We start from the raw sequence: 21,038 nt of genomic DNA on the forward strand, positions 1-21,038 counted from the left end.
TTTTTCTTAGCTTTTACTGTCTATTCCTTCCATTCACCATATTTAATTATCTTTTTGTGTCATTAACCTTATTGAATAATGTTAACTCCAAAGTCATGGTTCAAAAAGGTATTTGAAACATTTACTGGATAGAAGTTTGCTACTGCAAAATAGTATAAAACATCCTCAGGCCCGGCGCAGTGGCTCATGCCTGTAATCCCAGCACTCTGGGAGGCCAAGGCGGGTGGATCATGAGGTCAGGAGTTCAAGACCAGCCTGGCCACGATGGTGAAACCCTGTCTCTACCAAAAATACAAAAATTAGCTTGGCAGGTGGCACCCGCCTGTAATCCCAGCTACTCTGGAGGTTGAGGCAGAGAATTGCTTGAACTTGGGAGGCGGAGGATGCAGTGAGCCGAGATCTCGCCACTGCACTCCAGCCTGGGCGACAGAGTGAGACTTCGTCTCAAAAAAAAAAAAAAAAAAAATCCCCATTTACTCACAAGATTCTTATGCTTTAAAAAATATGCTTACAGCTGGGCGCAGTGGCTCACACCTGTAATCCTAGCACTTTGGGAGGCCGAGGTAGGCGGATCATGAGGTCAGGAGATTGAGACCATCCTGGCTAACATGGTGAAACCCCGTCCCTACTAAAAATACAAAAAATTAGCCAGGCGTGGTGGCGGGCGCCTGTAGTCCCAGCTACTCAGGAGGCTGAGGCAGGAGAATGGCATGAACCCGGGAGGCGGAGCTTGCAGTGAGCCGAGATCGCGCCACTGCACTCCAGCCTGGGTGACAGAGCGAGACTCCGTCTCAAAAAAAAAAAAAAAAAAAAAAAAAAAAAATATATATATATATATACACTTAGAAAAATTATATTGCATCTTTAAAAATATAAATGAGGAGGTTGGATAAATTAGCATGTAAATGTGGGTGGCATTGTGTGAGTAGTCATTTTAATGTACTGAAAATAGCTATATTCATCAAAGATTAAAGTATCAATTAATTTAAAAATACTTTCCAAGTAGGCCGGGTGTGGTGGTTCACACCTGTAATCCTAGCAATTTTGGGAGGCCAGAGCAGGCAGATCACTTGAGGTCAGGAGTTCAAGATTAGCCTGCCCAACATGGCTAAATCTCATCTCTACTAAAAATACAAACATTAGCCAGATGTGGTGGTGTGCACCTGTAATTCCAGCTACTCGGGAGGCTGAGACACAAGAATTGCTTGAACCCGGGAGGCAGAGGTTGCAGTGAGCTGAGACTATGTCACTGCACTCCAGCCTGGGTGACAGAGTGAGACTCTGTCTCAAAGAAAACAAAAAATTTTCCAATTAAATAGCTACTATTATGGAGAAATATTTAACTATTTTGAATTTTTCTTTTGTAAGTACAGTATTTTGCTAATGATACTAAGATTAACTACACAACCCTTATACGTATATTATTATAAATTATGTGATTCTGCTAAATTGATCAGATTTACTTGAGCTTTTTAAGGTGAAAATGTTTTGATATTTTCTTTTAGTAAAAAATACCTCTACTAGAAGATCCACATGTACTTCTGTGGCTTCTATATAGAATTTTTTTTTGTGGCACTCTAAATATTCCCTCATTAATCCTTATACCTGGATCCAACATTTGCAAGCAAAAACTTCTGGTAAGGAGGAAACATGATTTGTTCTCAGAGTACACAGAGTGGAATCTGCTTTGCTGGAAAGTGTGCCAGCCAAGTTGATGTGTGCTAGGGTGGCCCAGTGTGGCCCTTAGGGGAGGAAAGGCTAGGCGGCCTCTCACGGGGATGTGTGCTGGGGAGGAAAGGCTAGGCGGCCTCTCACGGGGATGTGTGCTCTCTCCACACACTGGCCACTTGGGTTGCAGAATTGTGTCAGGGGAGAAAGGCCAGGCCATCTGCCAGCAAACTCAGTGACTGTTTCTGTAGTGTCTGGTCATAGTTGACCAGAGGCAGAGCCAGACCTTTTTAGTCTTCCAAGGAAAAAAGTTCTACATAGTTTATCTTCCCACATCTGCCTCTGTCAGTGGAGTAACTACTTGGTTTTATAGCACTTCATATATACAAAAGGAAGTAGTCTACCTAAGCCTTCCATTGCCTTTAGACAGTTTCCATATATACCATTTTCTAGTGACATGGAATTCCCATTCAGACACCCTTATTGAGTACATGGCATGTCCCTCACAGTGCTAAGAAGCTAAGACAGTCTTCTGCATGTCTATAGTACTTCTATAGGTTTATCCTTATGTATTAGTCAGTCATTGCCATGTAACAAACCACCTCAGTATTTAGCATATTAAAAAACGATCATAATTGTGTGGGTCGGCAAATCTGGCTCAGACAGCTAGACTTGCCTGGGCTGACTCTGAAGATGCAGTCAGTTTGTGGGCCCCTTGGCTGGGGCTGTGTGGTCTACAATTCCCTCACTCATATGTCTACAGGTTGGCAGACCCTCAGCCAGGGTCTCTCATTTCTTTTCCACGTGACCTCTCCAGCAAGCTAGTCTGAGCTTCTCCTGTGGTAGGCTCAGGGCTCTCAGCAGCCCCACTGCCCTAGTGCTTTTCAAGCCTCTGCTTGTGTCATGTTTACCCTTTAACTAAAGCAGTTCTCACTGCTGACCAGATTCAAGGGATGGAAGAAAAGACTCCATCTGTTGATGAGAAGAGCCACAGTGGCACATCCAAACAGGGACAGGAATAATGTATGGCAATTATTTACAATCTACCTATTTTAGCTGACATAAATATTTCAGTTTTTATGTTGTTGATTTGAGTGATAAAGAACTGTCAAATGTACACCAATATTTAAACATACTCCAAAGAAAGATTAATAATACAATAAACCCTCCATGTGCTCATCGCCTGATTCACCAGTTTTGAATATTTTGCTACATTTGCCGCCTCTATTTTTTATTTTTCTCTTTGCTAAACTATTTAAAAGCAAATCCCAAACATGTCATTTCAACTCTAAATATTTCAACATGCATCTCCTAAAAAGGGGTCCCTTCCTTATGTAGTCATGATGCCATTGTCACATCTAGGTCCTATCTAACACTCAGTCCATAATCAAATTTCTCTAGTTATCTTTAAAATGTCGTTTTACAGTGAGTAGATTTGAAAAGAAATCCACATAAAATCCACAGCAGTCCCATTTTCCTTTTCTTTTTTATTAACTTGTTTTTAAAATGGGGTCTCTTTTCCTATATAGACCCTCCCACATCTGTCTGTTAAGCTTGCCTTTGGAGTCATTTAACTTGCACCTTCTTCCCTTGTATTTCTGTTTATGTACATTAGCCCTGTAGACCGGATTTCATTCAGGTTTCACTTTTTGGCAGGAATCCTTTATAGATGGTACTGTGTGCTTCCAATTGCCTCACATGGGAGGCATGAATGTTTGCTTGTCTTGCTTTCAGTGATGCTAAGATTGATCATTTGATCCTTTGATGATCACTGCCTGAATCTGTTATTTCATTAAGTAGTACAGGATGATGATTTTCTATAATTCCTTCCAGATTTATTAAGAAAAACTTTCCCTCAGCAATTAGAGTTATTTGGCTATCTGAAATAAAGTTCATACAAAATATATTCTCCTCTTTTAATTGACAGCTTACAGAGTACGGACTTGGTTCCCAAGTTTTATCCAGGGGTGTTCAATAGGTTATTGTTTTGGGGGCTCTCTTGCTTTCGTGCTCTTTTTTGTTTTTGTGAATTAATGGGTTTTAGATATTCAGGGTTTTTCAGTCAGGTGCATTCTTTTTCTTTTCTTCCTTTGTTTCTTTTCTTTTGCGGATCAAATTGTATCATCTTTGGCCAATAGGAGCTACTTGTTGTTGGCTTCTGTATCCTTTTGATTCATTATTCTTTGAGAACTTCCTTGTTTTCTGGCCCAAAATGTCCCAAGATTATCTTGTATATTTCTTGCTCCAGACCTGTAATCAGCTGTTCCTAGTTGGAGATTACAATACGGACATTAGGAGTATTCTTTGCTATTGAGTTTCCATTACTCCCAGTCCTTTTCAATGGCCAGAGTTAGGAATTATATTAAAAAAAAAATTAATGCTGAATTTTTCAACTTAAACTAGAATTGCAAAATTTTTACTTAACTTTTTTTATTTTATACTTGTTTCTCTTTTCTCTTAAACAGAAAATCTTGGTTTCTAACAAAATTAACATACATTTATATATTAGTGTAATAATATGTAATATTAGCATTATTATACACTAATATATAATAATGTTAATATTACTTTGAAATTCTTATATATTTATATTTAGCTTCAAAACTATTATATACATAGTATGGTAATGTTCATATAAATTGATGTGTGTTAATTGCTAATAGACATAAAACGTACTAATATATATTACATCATATATTAGACAATACATTATATATAATTATTATACATTTATCATATAAATATTATTCTGACATGTATACTTATTAGATGACATGCTAATGAATATGTAACAGTTTTAATGTACACATATATATAGAGCAGTTTCAAAGTAATAGTGTTATTACTAAAAGACTACTGAATTAAATTTAAGATTTTTTTACAGTGCCACTTTCATTAGAATATGCTAGTGTCATTGGAAATAATTCTTTTATCTATATAGTTAGGTCACTGATTTAATGTAAATTGATTTTCTTGCTTCAATTTGTTTTCAGCTTTTAGAGATGGCTTTTTTTTTTTATTTCATTGTATTTTTTTTTTTTTGATGTAAGAATTTTTGTTTCTAGAGCCAAAGTGGTTTATAGGGCATATCTAGAAAAGTCTTATATCATTGCTGCCCTCTGTCTCCTCTAAAAGTAACCATTATTACTTGTTCTCAGTTTTCCTTCCAGTGTTTCTTTTTACAGATGTGTATTTATCGTCCTTTAAAACATTTTTAAAATAAAAAATATAGTTACCTCTTTTTAAAATGCAGTGTTTTACAAAGTTCTACTAATTTTTCTGTATTTTACATTTATTTGTTTTGAAAGACTTATTATAAAGGTTTTATAACACACACATTATTAAAAAAATGCAAACATTATACTCTGGGGGAGTCTTCTGCTGCTTTTAAGAAATCTGGTTTTTTTTTTTTTTTTTAAGGCAATGAATTTGGTACTCCCTGCCATCTTGGGAGGACAGACTCTAATCTAAAGAGATGTAAATTTCTTCTACTCTCCCCTTAGTGTTTGAGGCTCAGAAATGTCTCACAGCAGTTCTTTCATAAAGGTGAGCATCAGGAAAAAAGTTTCCTGAACTGAATCAGAAATGTGAAATTCCACATGGACCCTCTGTGTGACTTTTGTATTTATGCTCTGCCTCCTCCAGGCACCCTCACACACCTAAGTTTATGAAAGTCCAGAGGCTCGAAAGTAACATGTCCAAAATAGTTTTCACAAGATTTGGAAAGTAGGAGGAATTGGCAAAACTGGAAGCATATAAGAGAAATTAAAGAGTTAAAACAGGCAGAACTTGATGCAATTTAATTATACTGTACCCATGTTAATCGTTTAGTTTTCAACAAATGTCCCATAGTTATGCAAGATATTAATATTAGGGGAAGTCAGGTAAAGGGTATACAGGAACTCTCTGTACTATCTTTGCAACTTTTCTGTAAAGCTAAACTTATTCTGAAATAAATTGTACTTATGTACTTAACACACACACATAGAGCCGGCCAAGTGCCAAGACTTAGAATTGGGGCCCAGCATGGTGGCTCATGCCTGTAATCTCAGCACTTAGGGAGGCTGAGGCCTCTTAAGGATCACTTAAAGTCAGGAGTTCAAGACCAGCCTGGCCAACATGGTGAAACCTTGTCTCTACTAAAAATACAAAAAAAAAAAAAAAAAAAAACCTAGCCAGGCATTGTGGTAGGCTCCTGTAATCCCAGCTACTGAGGAGGCTGAGGCAGGAGAATCTCTTGAACCCGTGAAGCAGAGGTTGCAGTGAGCAGAGATCAAGCCACTGCACTCCAGCCTGGGCAACAGAGTAAGACTCCACCTCAAAAAAAAAAAAAGACTCAGAATTCATTCAGTTCAAAAGAATACGTGTTAACAAATTAAAAGAAATAACCTGATAGAGCAAAATGGGTAAGTGATGTAATAGGCAAGTGATATACCATTGTTGTCTACCAGATAGGTGAAACTACAAAAGATTAATATTATCAAGTGTTCATATAGGGGGAGGGGAGGAAACAAAATAAGTTGATCTGGTTTTCTTAGAGGGCAATTTGGCAGTATCAGTGAAATTTTTTTTTTAAGTAAGCATATTCTGTAACCCAGAAAATTCCTTTTTGGATGTCTCTCCTAGAGAAATACTTATACATGTGTACAAAAAGATATATATATATTTTTTTGTTGTTGTGACATTATAATAGAAATAATCTTAGTTTGATAAACTATAATGCACCCATATTATGGAATACTAAACAGCCATTTTAAAATGATGAAGCAGATTTTCATTATTTGATATAATCTCCAAGGTGAAATATTACATTAAAAAGTTAGAATATAAATATTGTCTATCATTAGTTTAAAACACACAAAACCATACATTCTTATATTCTTATATTCTCTCTCTCTCTCCTTCTCTGTCTCCACGCACACATATCACGTAAATAAATATACAGAAAGTGATCTGGAAATACACTCTCTAGTTAGGCTTAGATCATAGTATTCCTGGGTAATTATAGGAATGGGAATGTAGTGGATATTGTTCTGTTGGACTTTAAAAAATATATCAATTGCATGAATCTTTTACAGAAGGACTGTATGCCAGTATTACTTGTGAAATTAAAGTGGGGAGGGGGAAGAATGCCAAAAGACCTGGGCATGCATTCACAACAGAAAGACCTAGTTGTGGCAGACGACTCTTGAGAAGCTTGTCACAAACTGACAGAACAGTATCTGCAGGAAGAGGTGGACTCAGAGCTGCCTCTATAATCTAGGGGCCCTTTGTTTCAAAGGGAGGAAAAAAGTGTCATTAAAGGTACACATAAAGCTTTTTCTTTTCTTCCAGGGTTTCCATCCTGACTTGTCATGTTTTTTATGCACTATTTCACGTTCAGAGTAAAGAACAATTAAAAATGTGAATTATCAGCATGAATTTTACTGTTTATATTGTGCAACACCAGTTTTAAATGCAAATTTCAGAATATTTAACTCATGCGGAGTCAATGAAATTACACAGTTTATATTTTGTGGCTTGTCCCTGGAGGATGCCTCAAGCTGGCTAGAAGAGACTGAACACAGCCAGACTCGGGAAGGCTGGAAGGAGGGAGAGGATTCCATCCCCAGGCAGGGAAACAGCCCAGGGAACACTCTGGCCCTGGGGCCCTAGAGGATTGGGGGTGGGTAATCAGAGCAAGTACAGACCCTCATAGGGCCCTGGGGTCCCACTAATGTGTGCTGGGCGTGATAGCTTGCTGTGATGACATTCATGCAAACCTCCTGACCTAAATGCCCTGCTGGGGACAGGGTCTGGGGACTTTGAGCCACGGGCCTATTGCTGCAACCCACAGCAGATGGTAACCACCAAGGATCCTTAAACCTCCATGACTGGATCTGGAATCCGGGCTGGGCCAAAGGCTCACCCTCACCAAGAGATGGCCTCCAGCCAGGCAGCCACCAGACAGAAAGTGATACTGCCTGTTTGGGGCTTTTGTGCACTCAAGATGCTGTAGGTATGCATACTCAAACCCCACACCTTGCTTGGATCCCTTTCAGCAGTGGCAGTGGAGCAGAGTGGGAGAAGACCAGCAAGGGTATCCAGAGCTGTGGGAGCGGGCAGCTCAGATACCCTCCTAGGAGGTGACAGGACCCTGTGAGAGCAGAGGCCCCAGTCCCCCAGTGTGTGCCTCATTTTCCCATTGACCTTCACTTACAAAACACAAATCCAAAATGAAAGTCCTTACGATTCAAGACAGCAACCACATTAAACCCCAGCTGCAAGCCCTTCTTCCCTGGGGTCTTGTACACCTGCAGTAGTGCACACCTTGGTAGGTAGCCTGGGGAGCCCTGACTGTGTTTATGATGGGAAACACTAGAGGAAGCTTGAATTCTCAGAGGTAGAATTCATTAGCTAATGACAGGATGAAGATGATACAGAAAGAGGACATAGCTGAGAGGGTCAGCCCCCCAAGATGGAATTCGTAACCCTTGGGGGGAAGATGGAGAGGAAAAGCGGATGCCCAGGGTAGACTTGTCAGTGTTTTGGCAGGAAGGGAAGGGAGTTTCTATTCCTTAATGTCTGTTTTCTCTGTGGATTATAAGATGAGATGTTTTGCCTGGGCTGGGGAGGGAGTCTTAAAGGAATCACAGGAAAGTATAGATCAGAGTGGAGGAGCTGTCAAGAATGGAGGACAAACCGCTCAGGGATGAGCCAGAGGCCTGTATGCCAGCCTGCCTGGATTCCAGTCATGGATTTATGGAGCTTCCGACCTGCCTGGTTGCGCAATATTTGGGACTCTGAAAAAAGAAAGCTCCACCTTGCCCCAGTCAGAGGTAAGGGTAGCCCCAAAGGAGGAATTCTTTCGAGGAATAACTTTCTGTATACTGAACTGAATTTAAAAAGACTTGTTTTTTAGTGTTTATGTCTTCTTTTTTCAAAAAAAAAAAAAAAAGAAATGGTGTTGGTAATAGCTTTCTTTTTGTATTTCTAAACTGTGGTAATATGCACATAATATAAAATTTGCCATTTTAATTATCTTTACATATACAGTTTATAATGTTTGTTTTAAAATGTTTTTACTTTATAAGATTAAAAAGTTGGTACTCCTGTATTGCACCTCTAAGATGGTTTTAAAATTTTTGCTGGTCTATGAAATTTAGAAACATTATGAGCCTTAAAAGAATCTTTCCCCCATTTAACATTGTTACATGACTTTATTGGCAGAGGAAAATTCTGTAACAATTTTTAGAATCTTTAATGGTATGGCATAGGAGTGGAATCAGGATTACTTTTGGTTGTTATAACATCTTGATAAAGTTCTTCTCCTTCTAATATTTTGTATATATTCTCTTCTCTGACATTATCGAGATTGTCTAATGCTTCACTACCGTAAATAAATACTTCCTCTTTGTGTGTCAAGCGTAAACTCACAGTTCATGTAAAAATAACATAAATATGCTTTCCTAAGGATCTTTTTTGCAATTAAAACCATACATATACATATATACAAATTAGGTATGGATATAGTTGTTCATTTGGTCAAGGCTGTTTTATTAAGTAGTTCTATCTAAAATGTGTAAAGATTTTGCACACATAATGCTTTTTTCATTCTGAGCCGCAGACACCAAAAATCCCACAGGAAGTTGTCTTTTAAGTGTTGTGGTTTTTTTAGTTTCCTGTTTAGTTGCAGAGATGATCAGAAATAAGATAAATCTGTACAATCGAAAGAGATTTGTGGTTAAACATTATTGTAACTCTAAATGAGAATCCTTAATTAACTTGTATTTCTTCCCATATTGATCTAGAGGAGCTATTATGACATGCATGTGTAAGCATAAAAGTCAGAAAATACTTTTTTGGTGTTCCATGGATAAACTGTTTAATTGTTAAAGGGGTGATTCTTTCAGATTATGCTTTATACTTTCCACTTGTTATCAAAGCACCTACCTAAAAATAAACTGTAGGAATAAAGCTTTGTTTTTAATTGTTGGCAACAGTGTTTTACCTTTATTTTACAGATGATAAAAACCTTTTCTTGTTTATTTAAAGAACAGACTTTATGAAGTTTAATTTAGATATTAAAAATACCACTGAAAATTTTTAAAGTGATACTATTAGTCACTGAAATACTGAATATAACTTTTAAAGAATAGTATTCTCAAGATGAAATATTTTTGTTTGATTTCATTTTTTAAACCATGGCAAAGGTAAAACTGTTAAATATATAACTATTTTTAATTAGTGACAAATAGTTGCAATCTAGCATTTAAATTACACATTGGGCAACTTGTAAAAGTGACAAATAAGGAAAAGTGAAAAATGTCAGTGCATTTGTAGATACTGTCTCTAGATTTAGGTGCTATTAAAGACACCACACCTAGTTCTAGGCAGGTTATGCAATTGCACATCTTCTTAAATGGTAAAGATAATGTGAAAGGTCTTTCATCACCTTTTAAAATTAAAAAATACCTCCCAAACCTTTTTAAATGGTGTTTGCACATGAGGAAATTTAATCACAATTTTTTATTTTTTTTTTTTTTAATGGGGTCTCACTGTTTCCCAGGCTGGTCTTAAACTCCTGGCCTCAAGGAATCCTCTGGTCTTGGCCTCCCGAAGTGCTGGGATGATGATGATGATGATAATGATGATGATGATGATGATGATGATGATTTGAGACGGAGTTTCACTCTTGTTGCCCAGGCTGGAGTGCAACGGCACGATCTCAGCTCACTGCAAACTCCACCTCTCGGGTTCAAGCGATTCTCCTGCCTCAGCCTCCCGAATAGCTGGCATTACTGGCGTTTGTCACCATGCCCAGCTACTTTTCTATTTTTAGTAGAGATGGGGTTTCACCATGTTGGCCAGGCTGGTTTCGAACTCCTGACCTCAAGTGATCTGCCTGCCTTGGTCTCTCAAGTGCTGGGATTACAGGCGTGAGCCACTGCGCACGACCCCAAGTGCTGGAATTATAAGCGTGAGCAACTACGCCTGGCCACCTTTTTTTTTTTTTTTTTTTTGAGACGGAGTCTTGCTCTGTTGCCCAGGCTGGAGTACAGTGGCACGATCTGGACTCACTGCAACCTCTGCCTCCCGGGTTCAAGTGATTCTTCTGCCTCAGCCTCCCGAGTAGCTGGGACTACAGACACGTGCCACACCAGGCTAATTTTTGTATTTTTAATAAAGACGGGGTTTCACCATATTGGCCAGGCTGGTCTCGAACTCCTGACCTCGTGATCCGCTCGCCTCGGCCTCCCAAAGTGCTGGGATTACAGGCGTGAGCCACCACGCCTGGCCCACATTTCTTAAAAGAATAAATAATACTTTGTCCAAAAGCAAAACAATTACAACATGACTTTAAAACAAAAATGACTTTAACCATTTTTATGAAGAACAAAAAGGAATATGGGTTTGGTTTGCAGAAGGCTCTTTTCTAGTTCAGATAGCTTTGGGTTGCAAGATGTGTGGCACTTTACTTAGAAGCCTTAATTGATACTTATGTATCATCTACACATACTTCTTTGTTAAATTTGTTCTTTTCATACAGTTGAATTCTAAAGAGAAAACCATTGTCTAAAGCCTGATGTTTATGATTTCTTCCATTTCTTCTGTGCCGGTTGTGGCACTATACCAGATACTTTAAAGATGTTATCATTGATGTTACTAAAAATTTCTGGCATTTTTGAAGACCTCTACATTTACAAGTATAGATTAGTGAGGCTAGGAATGGTTTCTTACCATGTTCCTTGGTGTTTAGCAAACCCGTCAACATTTTGGGAAGTTTGTGTAGTGGCTGATTAAACTGGACCATGGACTGCACGTGTTTACACCCTTTTCTGCCCAACTTTGAGTTGGAGGGACAGCGTTTGGAATGCAGGGCAGCCTGACCCGTTCAGTCAACAAGAATTTCAGCAATCTTCATGGCCAAAAATAAACTTTCCAAGATTCCTGTCTAGATGGGCGGGAAAGAGACTTTGGATATATCTTGAGGTCTAATGTGGGGTGTGGGCCGAGATGTCACAGGTCTCTAGGGTGTTTCTCAGGCTGCTGCCTCCGGGTGCCCATGACCTCATCACCAGTTTCAGCCTTGGCAGTCGGCACTGGTGAACGACAGCAAGGCTTCTGACCCTGCCGGAGCTCCTCGGAGATAAAAGCCATGACGCGCCTTGCAGAAAATGCATTCCGCTTTCCTTGGGAACAACGCCGAGGCACGCGGTGACAGCCGTGACCATGCTGTTTGCCCAGTGAAGGAAACAACTGTCGGGTATCGGCTCTGCAGGCCTTTCCAGCCGCACTCATGCATGGGGCTCATATGGCGTGGCTTGTCGAGGAGCAAGTGGACAAGTCTCTTAAGGAAAGCTTTGGTGCACAGGCGCTTTCTCCTTGGGGGCGAATTTTGCTGGACCTTGGATAAAAACAAACAGGAAGACTCGCACGGCAGCGGAAACTGTCTTCCAAGTTACTTGGGTTACCCGGCTTTTCCTTCCGCGCTTGGGGTCGGACCCCGGCCGCTCGCCCCGCCCCCTCCCCCGCCGCGGCCCCGCCCCCGCCCCGCCCCGCCCCGCCTCGCCTCGTCCAGCCCCGCCCCCGCCGGGCCGGGCATGCTCAGTGGGCCGGGCCGGCAGGTTTGCGTGGCCGCTGAGTTGCCGGCGCCGGCTGAGCCAGCGGACGACGCGTTCCTTGGCGGCCGCCGGTTCCCGGGAAGTTACGTGCGGAAGCCGGCTTCCGAGGAGACGCCTGGAGGCCACGAGTGCTGCTGACTGGCGGGCGACTGGGGGAGGCCGACGTGGCCGGGCTGCGAAAGCTGCGGGAGGCCGAGCGGGTGGCCGCGCTCGGAGGGAGGTGCCGGTCGGGCGCGCCCCGTGGAGAAGACCCGGGCGGGGCGGGCGCTTTCCGGACTTTTGTCCGAGTTGAATTCCCTCCCCTTGGGCCGGGCCCTTCCGGCCGCCCCCGCCCCTGCCCCGCTCGCTCTCGGGAGATGTTTATTTGGGCTGTGGCGTGAGGAGCGGGCGGGCCGGCGCCGCGGAGTTTCGGGTCCGAGGAGCCTCGCGCGGCGCTGGAGAGAGACAAGATGTCCGCCAGAGCTGCGGCCGCCAAGGTGAGCGCCTCCGCGGCCGCCAGGGCCAGACCGGGCCGAGCGCCGCCGCCCGCCCACCGGCATCTGGTCCGCGTCCCGCCCTCCCTCGCCCGTGGCTACCTGGGCCCCGGGGCGGCGGGGTGGGCAGGGCTGGAGCGGGGCCGCGGGCAGCGGGCCGCGGCGAGCCCCTCGGGCGGGGGCGGCGCGGGCCGCGCTGGGGGCGGCCGGGGAGGGGGCTGCGGGCGCCCGGCTGCCGTCCTGGGCAGGTGCATAGCTGTCGGCGCCTGTGCCTAGCTGCCGGCGCCTATGTCTAGCTGCGGCTCGCTGAGGGCGGGGACGCGCAACAGGTCCCTCGCGGAGAAACTCCGCTCCAGTGAGGGTTCGGCGGCCGCCAGCCGGCCCTCGGCGGGTCGGGGCTTGGGGTGCCACCTCCAGCTGGCCGGGAGCTGCTGTCTTTGGAGGAGTGGTTGGTCCCCGGCGAAACCCTGTAGTTTCGATCTGATGTCACTCCCTGCGGTATGCGCACGCCAGTGATAAGGCATTGAGACTGCAAAACACTCCACTCAGCCTGTGAGGCGTAGTAGGTCGGGTTTTTTTCATGCTGTATTACTTATTTAAGGTAACTTTGAAAATAACATCTTTAACATTTAATGATTTAACTTGAATTAAACTTTCAAAAGTAATACAAAGTATTCCTACGAATGAACAATAAGATGAGCTCTTAAAAATTAGTAAAGACCGGTGAGTTCAGCCAAAAAAAAGTAACATTTTTCCTGTTATTTTTCCCATGGGCTCTGAAATATTATTCCGTTTTCCCATTGCTTTGAAACTAAGTTGTGTATTACATTAAAAAGCCAAAGTTCTTGAAAAACAGCTAGAATCCTTCTCCCATTTTGTATATTAGTTTTTTCATCATAAAGTAGTACTTGTTATTTCAAACAAAGGAATACAGAAATGTGAGGAGTAAAAATCTGCCCTTTAAAGAATATCAATTCATTACTTCAAATAGTATCGAGATACTTGGGCAGGTAGTGGTTTTATGTGTGTATTTTTGTTTGAAATGCTTACTCGTAACATCTGGGAGCAGGAATACTATGCCTCTGAAACTTTTGAACTCTCACAGAAGCTTGTTTGCTGGCTGGGAGAAGCTAGCGGTTACACTTACTAATGAATAGATTGTTTTAAGGGATATAGTATTCTTCGTTTAAGAAAAATTTAACTTGTACCTTTTGACCTTATATTGAGGAAGAACAATCTAAAGGTAAAACTTGATCCAGAGATTTAGGATAAAAGGCAACATTTTGCTTTGGTTTTAAAATAAACTCCCATTATTTGTCTTTTCTGGGGTTTCCTTTCCTTGGAGGAAAGGCTTTGTTTCCGTATTACGCAGAATGTCACTTTGTTCCTGAAGTGTGATCTCTGGTACTTAATATGCAAGACAACACACTTTTAAGAGATTATTTCAAATATGGAGAGAAATACGTTTTCAATGGATTGCCACAGTAAGGTGATTTAAAAGGAGGAGAAGTACTTCTGAATTATAGTATTGAGATTTGTATGGCATATTGAAAAGCATCACTCGTTAAATATTACATTGTAGGGACGTTTTTTGCCTTCTAAATATTTACGAGTAAAAGGCAAGTTGAAAGCTTTTTTTTAAGATGCTGTATTATGGAGCCACCTCAGAATTTTATATAGAGCAAAACAGGCCATAAATGAATAGGTGAAATGAAATAATATTCAGTGACCTGTTTCTGTAAGTCACATTTAATTTTTGAAGGTGATTAAAATGCTTACTAAGAGCCAGGCTGGACTCAGTGCTTTACATATGATGCTTTTGTTTTCCCCACCCTCCCTTCAGTTTAAAAAAAAAAAAAGGCAACATTAATTTGGAAGCTCGCTGTTTTTGTTTTAGCATGATAGTTTGGGAAACTCCTGCCTAATAAGCCAGTGCTTTTGATTCGGTTTTCTTTGTAATGGTTGAATAGTTTGTCATCCTATGAATATGCTGCTGTTTAGATTATCTTTGCTTTATTGATAGACATTTGTTTCCAGGATTTTGCTCTTGGAATGTTAGCCTTTTTATATCTGTACACATATATTACTGTATATCAGATTCTTAAAAATGGAATTACCGAGGCAAAGGCTATGTGCAGTTTAAATTCTGATATATACTACTAAATGTATCTCTAAAAAGACTACCTAGAAATAAATATAACAAATATTGGTGAGCTACTGGAGTCTTAATGAAGGACATAAAGTGAGATCTGAATAAACGAGATGAAACAACGTATTTTCTGGATGGAGACAGTCACTGTTGTAGAATTTACTAATTTTCCCCAAGTCAGTGTCTTCTAGTGTCGTATTGTAGAAAACTTGACATATTGATAAGAAAACCTACCTGATAAAATGATAGCCACAAAATTTTGGAAAAAGAAGGCCCGATCAGGAAACTTGTTAGAAATTCACAGTCATTTAAAGCAGCCCGTCAGTTCAGGAACCAGGGAGGTCCAGAAACATCTGTGCATTTATGGGTTTTTAGTAATTATGATCATCGGTATTATTGCATGTCAAGTATTGTTCTGAGTGCTAAATTTATTTAATTCTCACAGTAACCCTGTGAAGTGAACTATTATCTCTACTTTTTGGTGAAGAAATTGAAACACAGAGATACGGTAACTTTTAAGTTCATTTAGCCAGCAAGGTGGAAAACTACGAATATGTGGTAAAAAATAATATTGTAGACTATTGGAGAAAGTGGCTTGTTCAATATATGGTGCTAGGACTATTGGTTATCCATTTTTTAAAAATGTTTTCTGCCTCATAGGCTAAAAAAAATCACAGGAAATCTAAATGACAAAGAGCAATAAAAATTCTAAAATAGTAGAAGAAAATGTAGAGTACTACTTAAAAATATGTATGTACCTAGATTGAAAAGAATCCTCCATGCATGATACTAAAGAAATAAAGGCGGGCGGATCACTTGAGGTCAGGAGTTCGAGGCCAGCCTGGCCAACATGGTGAAACCCCGTCTCTACTAAAAATACAAAAATTAGCCGGGCATGGTGGCACGTGCCTGTAATCCCAGCTACTTGGGAAGCTAAGGCAGGAGAATTGTTTGAACCTGGGAGGTGGAGGTTGCAGTGAGCTGAGATCGGGGCCACTGCACTACAGCCTGGGTGACAAAGTGAGACTCGGTCTCAAAAACAAAAAGTAATGAAGGAAAAAACGTGGCCGGGTGCGGTAGCTCACGCCTGTAATCCCAGCACTTTGTGAGGCGGGGGGGGGGGGGCGGATCACGAGGTCAGGAGTTCAAGACCAGCCTGACCAACATGGTGAAACCCCGTCTCTACTAAAAATACAAAAAAAAAGCCGGGCCTGGTGGCGGGCGCCTGTAGTCCCAGCTAATGGAAAGGTTGAGGCAAGAGAAACGCTTGAACCCGGGAAGCAGAGGTTGCATTGAGCCAAGATTGCACCACTGCACTCAAGCCTGGGCAACAGAGCGAGAGACTGTCTCAAATAAATAAATAAAGGTAAAAAACGTTTTTTATATGTGTGATATACGTCTGCATTCGCAATCAGAATTTTGTTTACTGGTGTACTTGATTTAAGATTATTAGAAAGTTGAAAAACAAGAATTAGGGTGGTTCTCTGCGTCACCAAAGAATTGTTTAAATGTGTAAGAAAGTGGTATGAATCATTGTAAGAAACGATTTCATTGGTTGAATTACAGAAAAGTGGCTGAAGGAAGTTTCAGTGGCTTCTGTGTTTTCAAGCTATTTCCCTTTGGAGGAAGCAATAAAATTTAAGATTGTGCTATTGTGTATGTTTATTAGATTTTGCTGAATACTTATGTTTTTGGTAAGTCTCGGGAATAGTAGTATTGCCCGCTGTGGCTATCTGAAATTATAATGTAAGTTAGTATGAAAATGATCTATGTCATTTTTTACTGTTACACTGATTTACATGATACCAAGGAATTGATATATTGTATCAAGTGAAACACAGTGGGCTTTTTTTTTTTTTTTTTAATTTTATCTTAAGTTCTGGGATCCATGTGCAGAATGTGCAGGTTTGTTACATAGGTATACGTGTGCCGTGGTGGTTTGCTGCACCTATCAACCCATCGTCTAAGTTTTAAGCCCCACATGCATTAGGTATTTGTCCTAAATGCTCTCCATCCCTTTGCCCCACCCCCCCCCCACCCGGGTAACAGGCCCCAGGCCCTGGTGTGTGATGTTCCCCTACCTGTGTCCATGTGTTCTCATTGTTCAACTCCCACTTATGAGTGAGAACATGTGGTGTTTGGTTTTCTATTATGGTGTTAGTTTGCTGAGGATGATAGCTTCCAGCTTCGTCCGTGTCCCTGCAAAGGACATGAACTCATTCTTTTTTATGGCTGCATAGTATTCCATGGTGTATATATGTACCACATTTTCTTTATCTAGTCTATCATTGATGGGCATTTGGGTTGGTTCCATGTCTTTGCTATTGTAAATAGTGCTGCAGTAAACGTATGTGTGCATGTGTCTTTATAGGAGAATGATTTATATTCCTTTGGGTATATACCCAGTAATGGGATTACTGGGTCAAATGGTATTTCTGGTTCTAGGTCCTTGAGGAATTGCCATACTATCTTCCACAATGGTTGAACTAATTTACATTCCCACCAACAGTGTAAAAGCGTTCTTATTTCTCCACAGCCTCGGCAGCATCTGTTGTTTCTTGACTTTCTAATAATCACCATTCTGACAGGTGTAAGATGGTATCTCATTGTGGTTTTGATTTGCATTTCTCTAATGATCAGTGATGATGAGCATTTTTTCATATGTTTGTTGGCCACATAAATACCTCCTTTTTTTTGGCAGCATAAATGTCGTCTTTTGAGAAGTGTCTGTTCATATTCTTTGCCCAGTTTTTGATAGGGATGTTTGTTTTCTTGTAAATTTGTTTCAGTTCCATGTGGATTCTGGATATTAGACCTTTGTCAGATCACTAGACGGCGAAAGTTTTTCTCCCATTCTGTAGGTTGCCTGTTCACTCTGATAGTTTCTTTCGCTGTGCAGAAGCTCTTTAGTTTAATTAGATCCCATTTGTCAATTTTGGCTTTTGTTGCAATTGCTTTTGGTGTTTTCATCATGAAGTCTTTGCCCATGCCTATGTCCTGAATGGTATTGCCTAGGTTTTCTTTTAGGGTTTTTATGGTTTGGGGTTTTACATTGACGTCTTTAATCCATCTTGAGTTAATTTGTGTATACAGTGGGCTTTTCTTGATATCTTAACGTTTTTGAAACCTTAAGAACTGCAGAAAATGGCCAAGCTAATGAACAAAAATTAATGACAAAAATCAGTCATTACATATAGGGATTGTTTCTTGAGTGAGTGATGCAATGTAGTTTTAATTATGATAGTTACTGATCAATGCATACTTGCTTCATACTGTTTTAAAAGTAAAAAACTCACTGTAGTTTGTGAGAAGTCACTGAAGTTTGGCTGCCAACTTTTAATGATCCTCACTGTAGCAATAATTTTTGTGTGTGTTTGGCATTTTAGACCGTCGTGGTTAAAGCTTTAATTTATATAGTTGGCTGATAATCCTAACTACATTTTACAACTCTTAAATTTGTTTCAGGACAGCTTCATAAAACAGTTTCAAATTGTAGTGTTTTTCCCCCCCAGGTTATATATTGGGACAAATTACATTATAATATTAGGAAAGACACCAATTTGCCAGGCTCAAGCATGTAATCCCTGCACTTTGGGAGGCTGAGGCGGGCGTATCACCTGAGGGCGGGAGTTCAAGACCAGCACAACCAACACGGCCAAAACCCCGTCTCTACTAAAAATACAAAAATTAGTCGGGTGTGGTAGCACATGCCTAGAATCCCAGCTACTTGGGAGGCTGAGGCAGGAGAATCATTTGAACCCAGGAAGCGGAGTTTGCAGTGAGCCGAGATCGCACCACTGCACTCCAGCCTGGGCGACAGAGTGAGACTCTGTCTCAAAAAAAAAAGGAAAGACACCAATAAATAATGAGGTGGAAACCAATCTGTGGCTTTGAGGGCTGTAATGCAGTCTATGTAGTTCTGCTTCCCGTTTGATTTGAAGGAAAAAAAGTACAGTAGTTCCACTCCCTTTTTCCCCTCCAGTCCTGGAAACAAGATCTGGCTCTGACTTTTACTTGCGCTTTAATCTCTTTTCTGTTTAGAGACCAAATGTAAACTCTGTACAGTTCTAAGAATAAAACTGTGTATACATATGATAGATCACCATGCTGCTATGGAAAATGCCTTTAAAAATAATAGTTTTAGTGGAAAATTTGGAGATGGAATCCTGTTTCTTGACATACCCCTGATATAAAAATTCACTTTACTGAAAGACCATGAGTCCAGCTGTAAATTCATGTGTAGTGCCACCCATCTCTGACCGCTCAGTCATTGCTCATTTCAGGCCTGCCTGAAAGCATTCACGTGCTCAGCATTGTGTATGACTGAGCATTATAGTAGCTGAAGACAAGCTAGTGGAATGAGCCAGTCATTTCTAATTAGCAAAGTTTTGATATGTTAAATAAAAAGATAGTTTATGTCTAGAATGATCCTCCTGGAATATTTGACTGGAACTTGCTTTGCACCTCTGAATTTTGAAAGCAAATCTTGAAAAACCTTTTTACTTTAACAACTTTTAGTCTTGTAGAAAGAAATAGACATTAGGATAGTTTACAGATTTTAAAGTTAATCCTATAAAATTGATGTGTTGCAGTATTTCTTGCATAAGCCAGCAATAAAAATAAGACTTTTGCTGTCTCTGACCTAGAGTGTATCTTTATTTATTTATTGCAGAGAAGAGTGGCTTCAGGTTGCTCCTTTATGGGCTAGCCAGGTGCTTTATTTCCATTCCTCTTAAACAGATAAATTCTTAATAATGAGAAGTATGTGGGGAATACGTAGGGTAGGGAGTTTTATCTTATATCCTAAGCATGGATGTAAATAAATGGACTCTGAATGATTGCCTTTACCAGGAGAACACAGCTTTAGATCATGAGAACACCAGTGTTACCAAACTTTGTACTGTAAAACACCATTTGAAATGTGATAACAAAACCCTGACTGTCATATATGTAGTGCTTGATACTGAATCTCAGGTGGCCCTCACTTTGGGATAGATCAAGAGATAAGGTTTTATTAGTTTGTGTTGTGGTTATATTTCACTTGATATACTGAAAATACTGGGAAGTGAGTTAACTGATGAATGATCTCAATTCTAGTTTATCATGTCCAGAAAGGAGGTAAAACAGAAGCTGATATTACTTTCTGTGGATTCTAATTAGGAGCATAAGATTAGCGTATACCTGGTTTAATTAATTTTTTTTGATTTGCTGAAATATTTTTTTCCTTTTTAAGAAAATGTAAATTCCCAAAGACTGAAAAGTTCATTTTTCTTCTTGGTTGTCTTAGGAATTTTCACTCTTTTGGAATTGTCACTGTCTTGGAGATTGTACAACAGTTTCTGGTAACTGAATATCACAAGTTAAATTTAATATAAGATTAGCTCACTTAATTCAGTATGTAATTTTAAAATTCAGGAGGATACCAGTAATGACTAATTCTTTTTGTTAGCTTAACAAATATTAAATGAGTACATTTTGTTTGGGATCCCCATCTAGAAATTTACAGTTTTCAACTGCTGTATGCTGTAATAATCACTTTGTGAATTGTGTAACTCATTGCTGAAGAAACAAAGGATTTGCATTGTTTACTCTTAAAAATATGAGCAAACTTATGGTCATCCTGTAATAACAGAGCATTCTTGTGTGCTTTCTTCGTTGGAGGAGGTGACAAAGTCATTATCTAAAGCCTGGGCTTGCTGCTCAGCAGAGTTTCTGTATTTTTCCTTGTTAATATTTTTAAATGTTTGAATTGAATCTGGATACATTCATGTAAGTGTTTTCTGCATATGTTTGGTATCAGTATCTCAATAGAAGGGAGACATCAAGAATTATAAAGTAATTGGGCTTATATGCTTAACAGCTCCTTGAATATACTGACAAGGCAAATGGACACTATACTAGCTGTTACTGTTACATTTAGGGTTCAAGAAGCTGTGAAATATGTAACAATTTGGATTCCTAAAGCGGAATTTTACATTCAGCAGATATTTGTTGGTTACCTCGTGTGTACCAATCACTGTTGTAGGTGCTGGAGATGCAGCAGTGAACACATCTCTGTACTGATAGGGCATTTTAATGGTGCGGGTAGAGAGCAGCAAATAAAATTCTGTCCATAATGATAAGTGCTAGAATCCCTAACATGCC

The 21,038-nt window shown here is 40.3% G+C and overlaps 1 protein-coding gene across 12 annotated transcripts in view; it reads left to right on the plus strand.

Moving 5' to 3' along the window:
* The window catches only part of TJP1 (tight junction protein 1), a 267,513-nt gene that overhangs the window by 134,222 nt on the left and 112,253 nt on the right, over positions 1-21,038 (plus strand). For 4 of the 12 annotated variants that reach the window (XM_024232470.3, XM_002825223.5, XM_063716123.1 and 1 more), the window contains exon 1: positions 12,256-12,748. The exons of 6 other annotated variants lie outside the window; for them this stretch is intronic. In XM_024232470.3, the coding sequence (XP_024088238.2) occupies positions 12,722-12,748 (27 nt within the window). In that variant the 5' untranslated portion in view covers positions 12,256-12,721. Of the gene's footprint in view, positions 1-12,233; positions 12,749-21,038 lie in introns of those variants that run through there. 2 more of the 12 variants (XM_024232469.3, XM_024232471.3) reach the window with 2 other exon arrangements.

Source organism: Pongo abelii, chromosome 16, assembly GCF_028885655.2.
Source record: "Pongo abelii isolate AG06213 chromosome 16, NHGRI_mPonAbe1-v2.0_pri, whole genome shotgun sequence".
NCBI lineage: Eukaryota > Metazoa > Chordata > Mammalia > Primates > Hominidae > Pongo > Pongo abelii.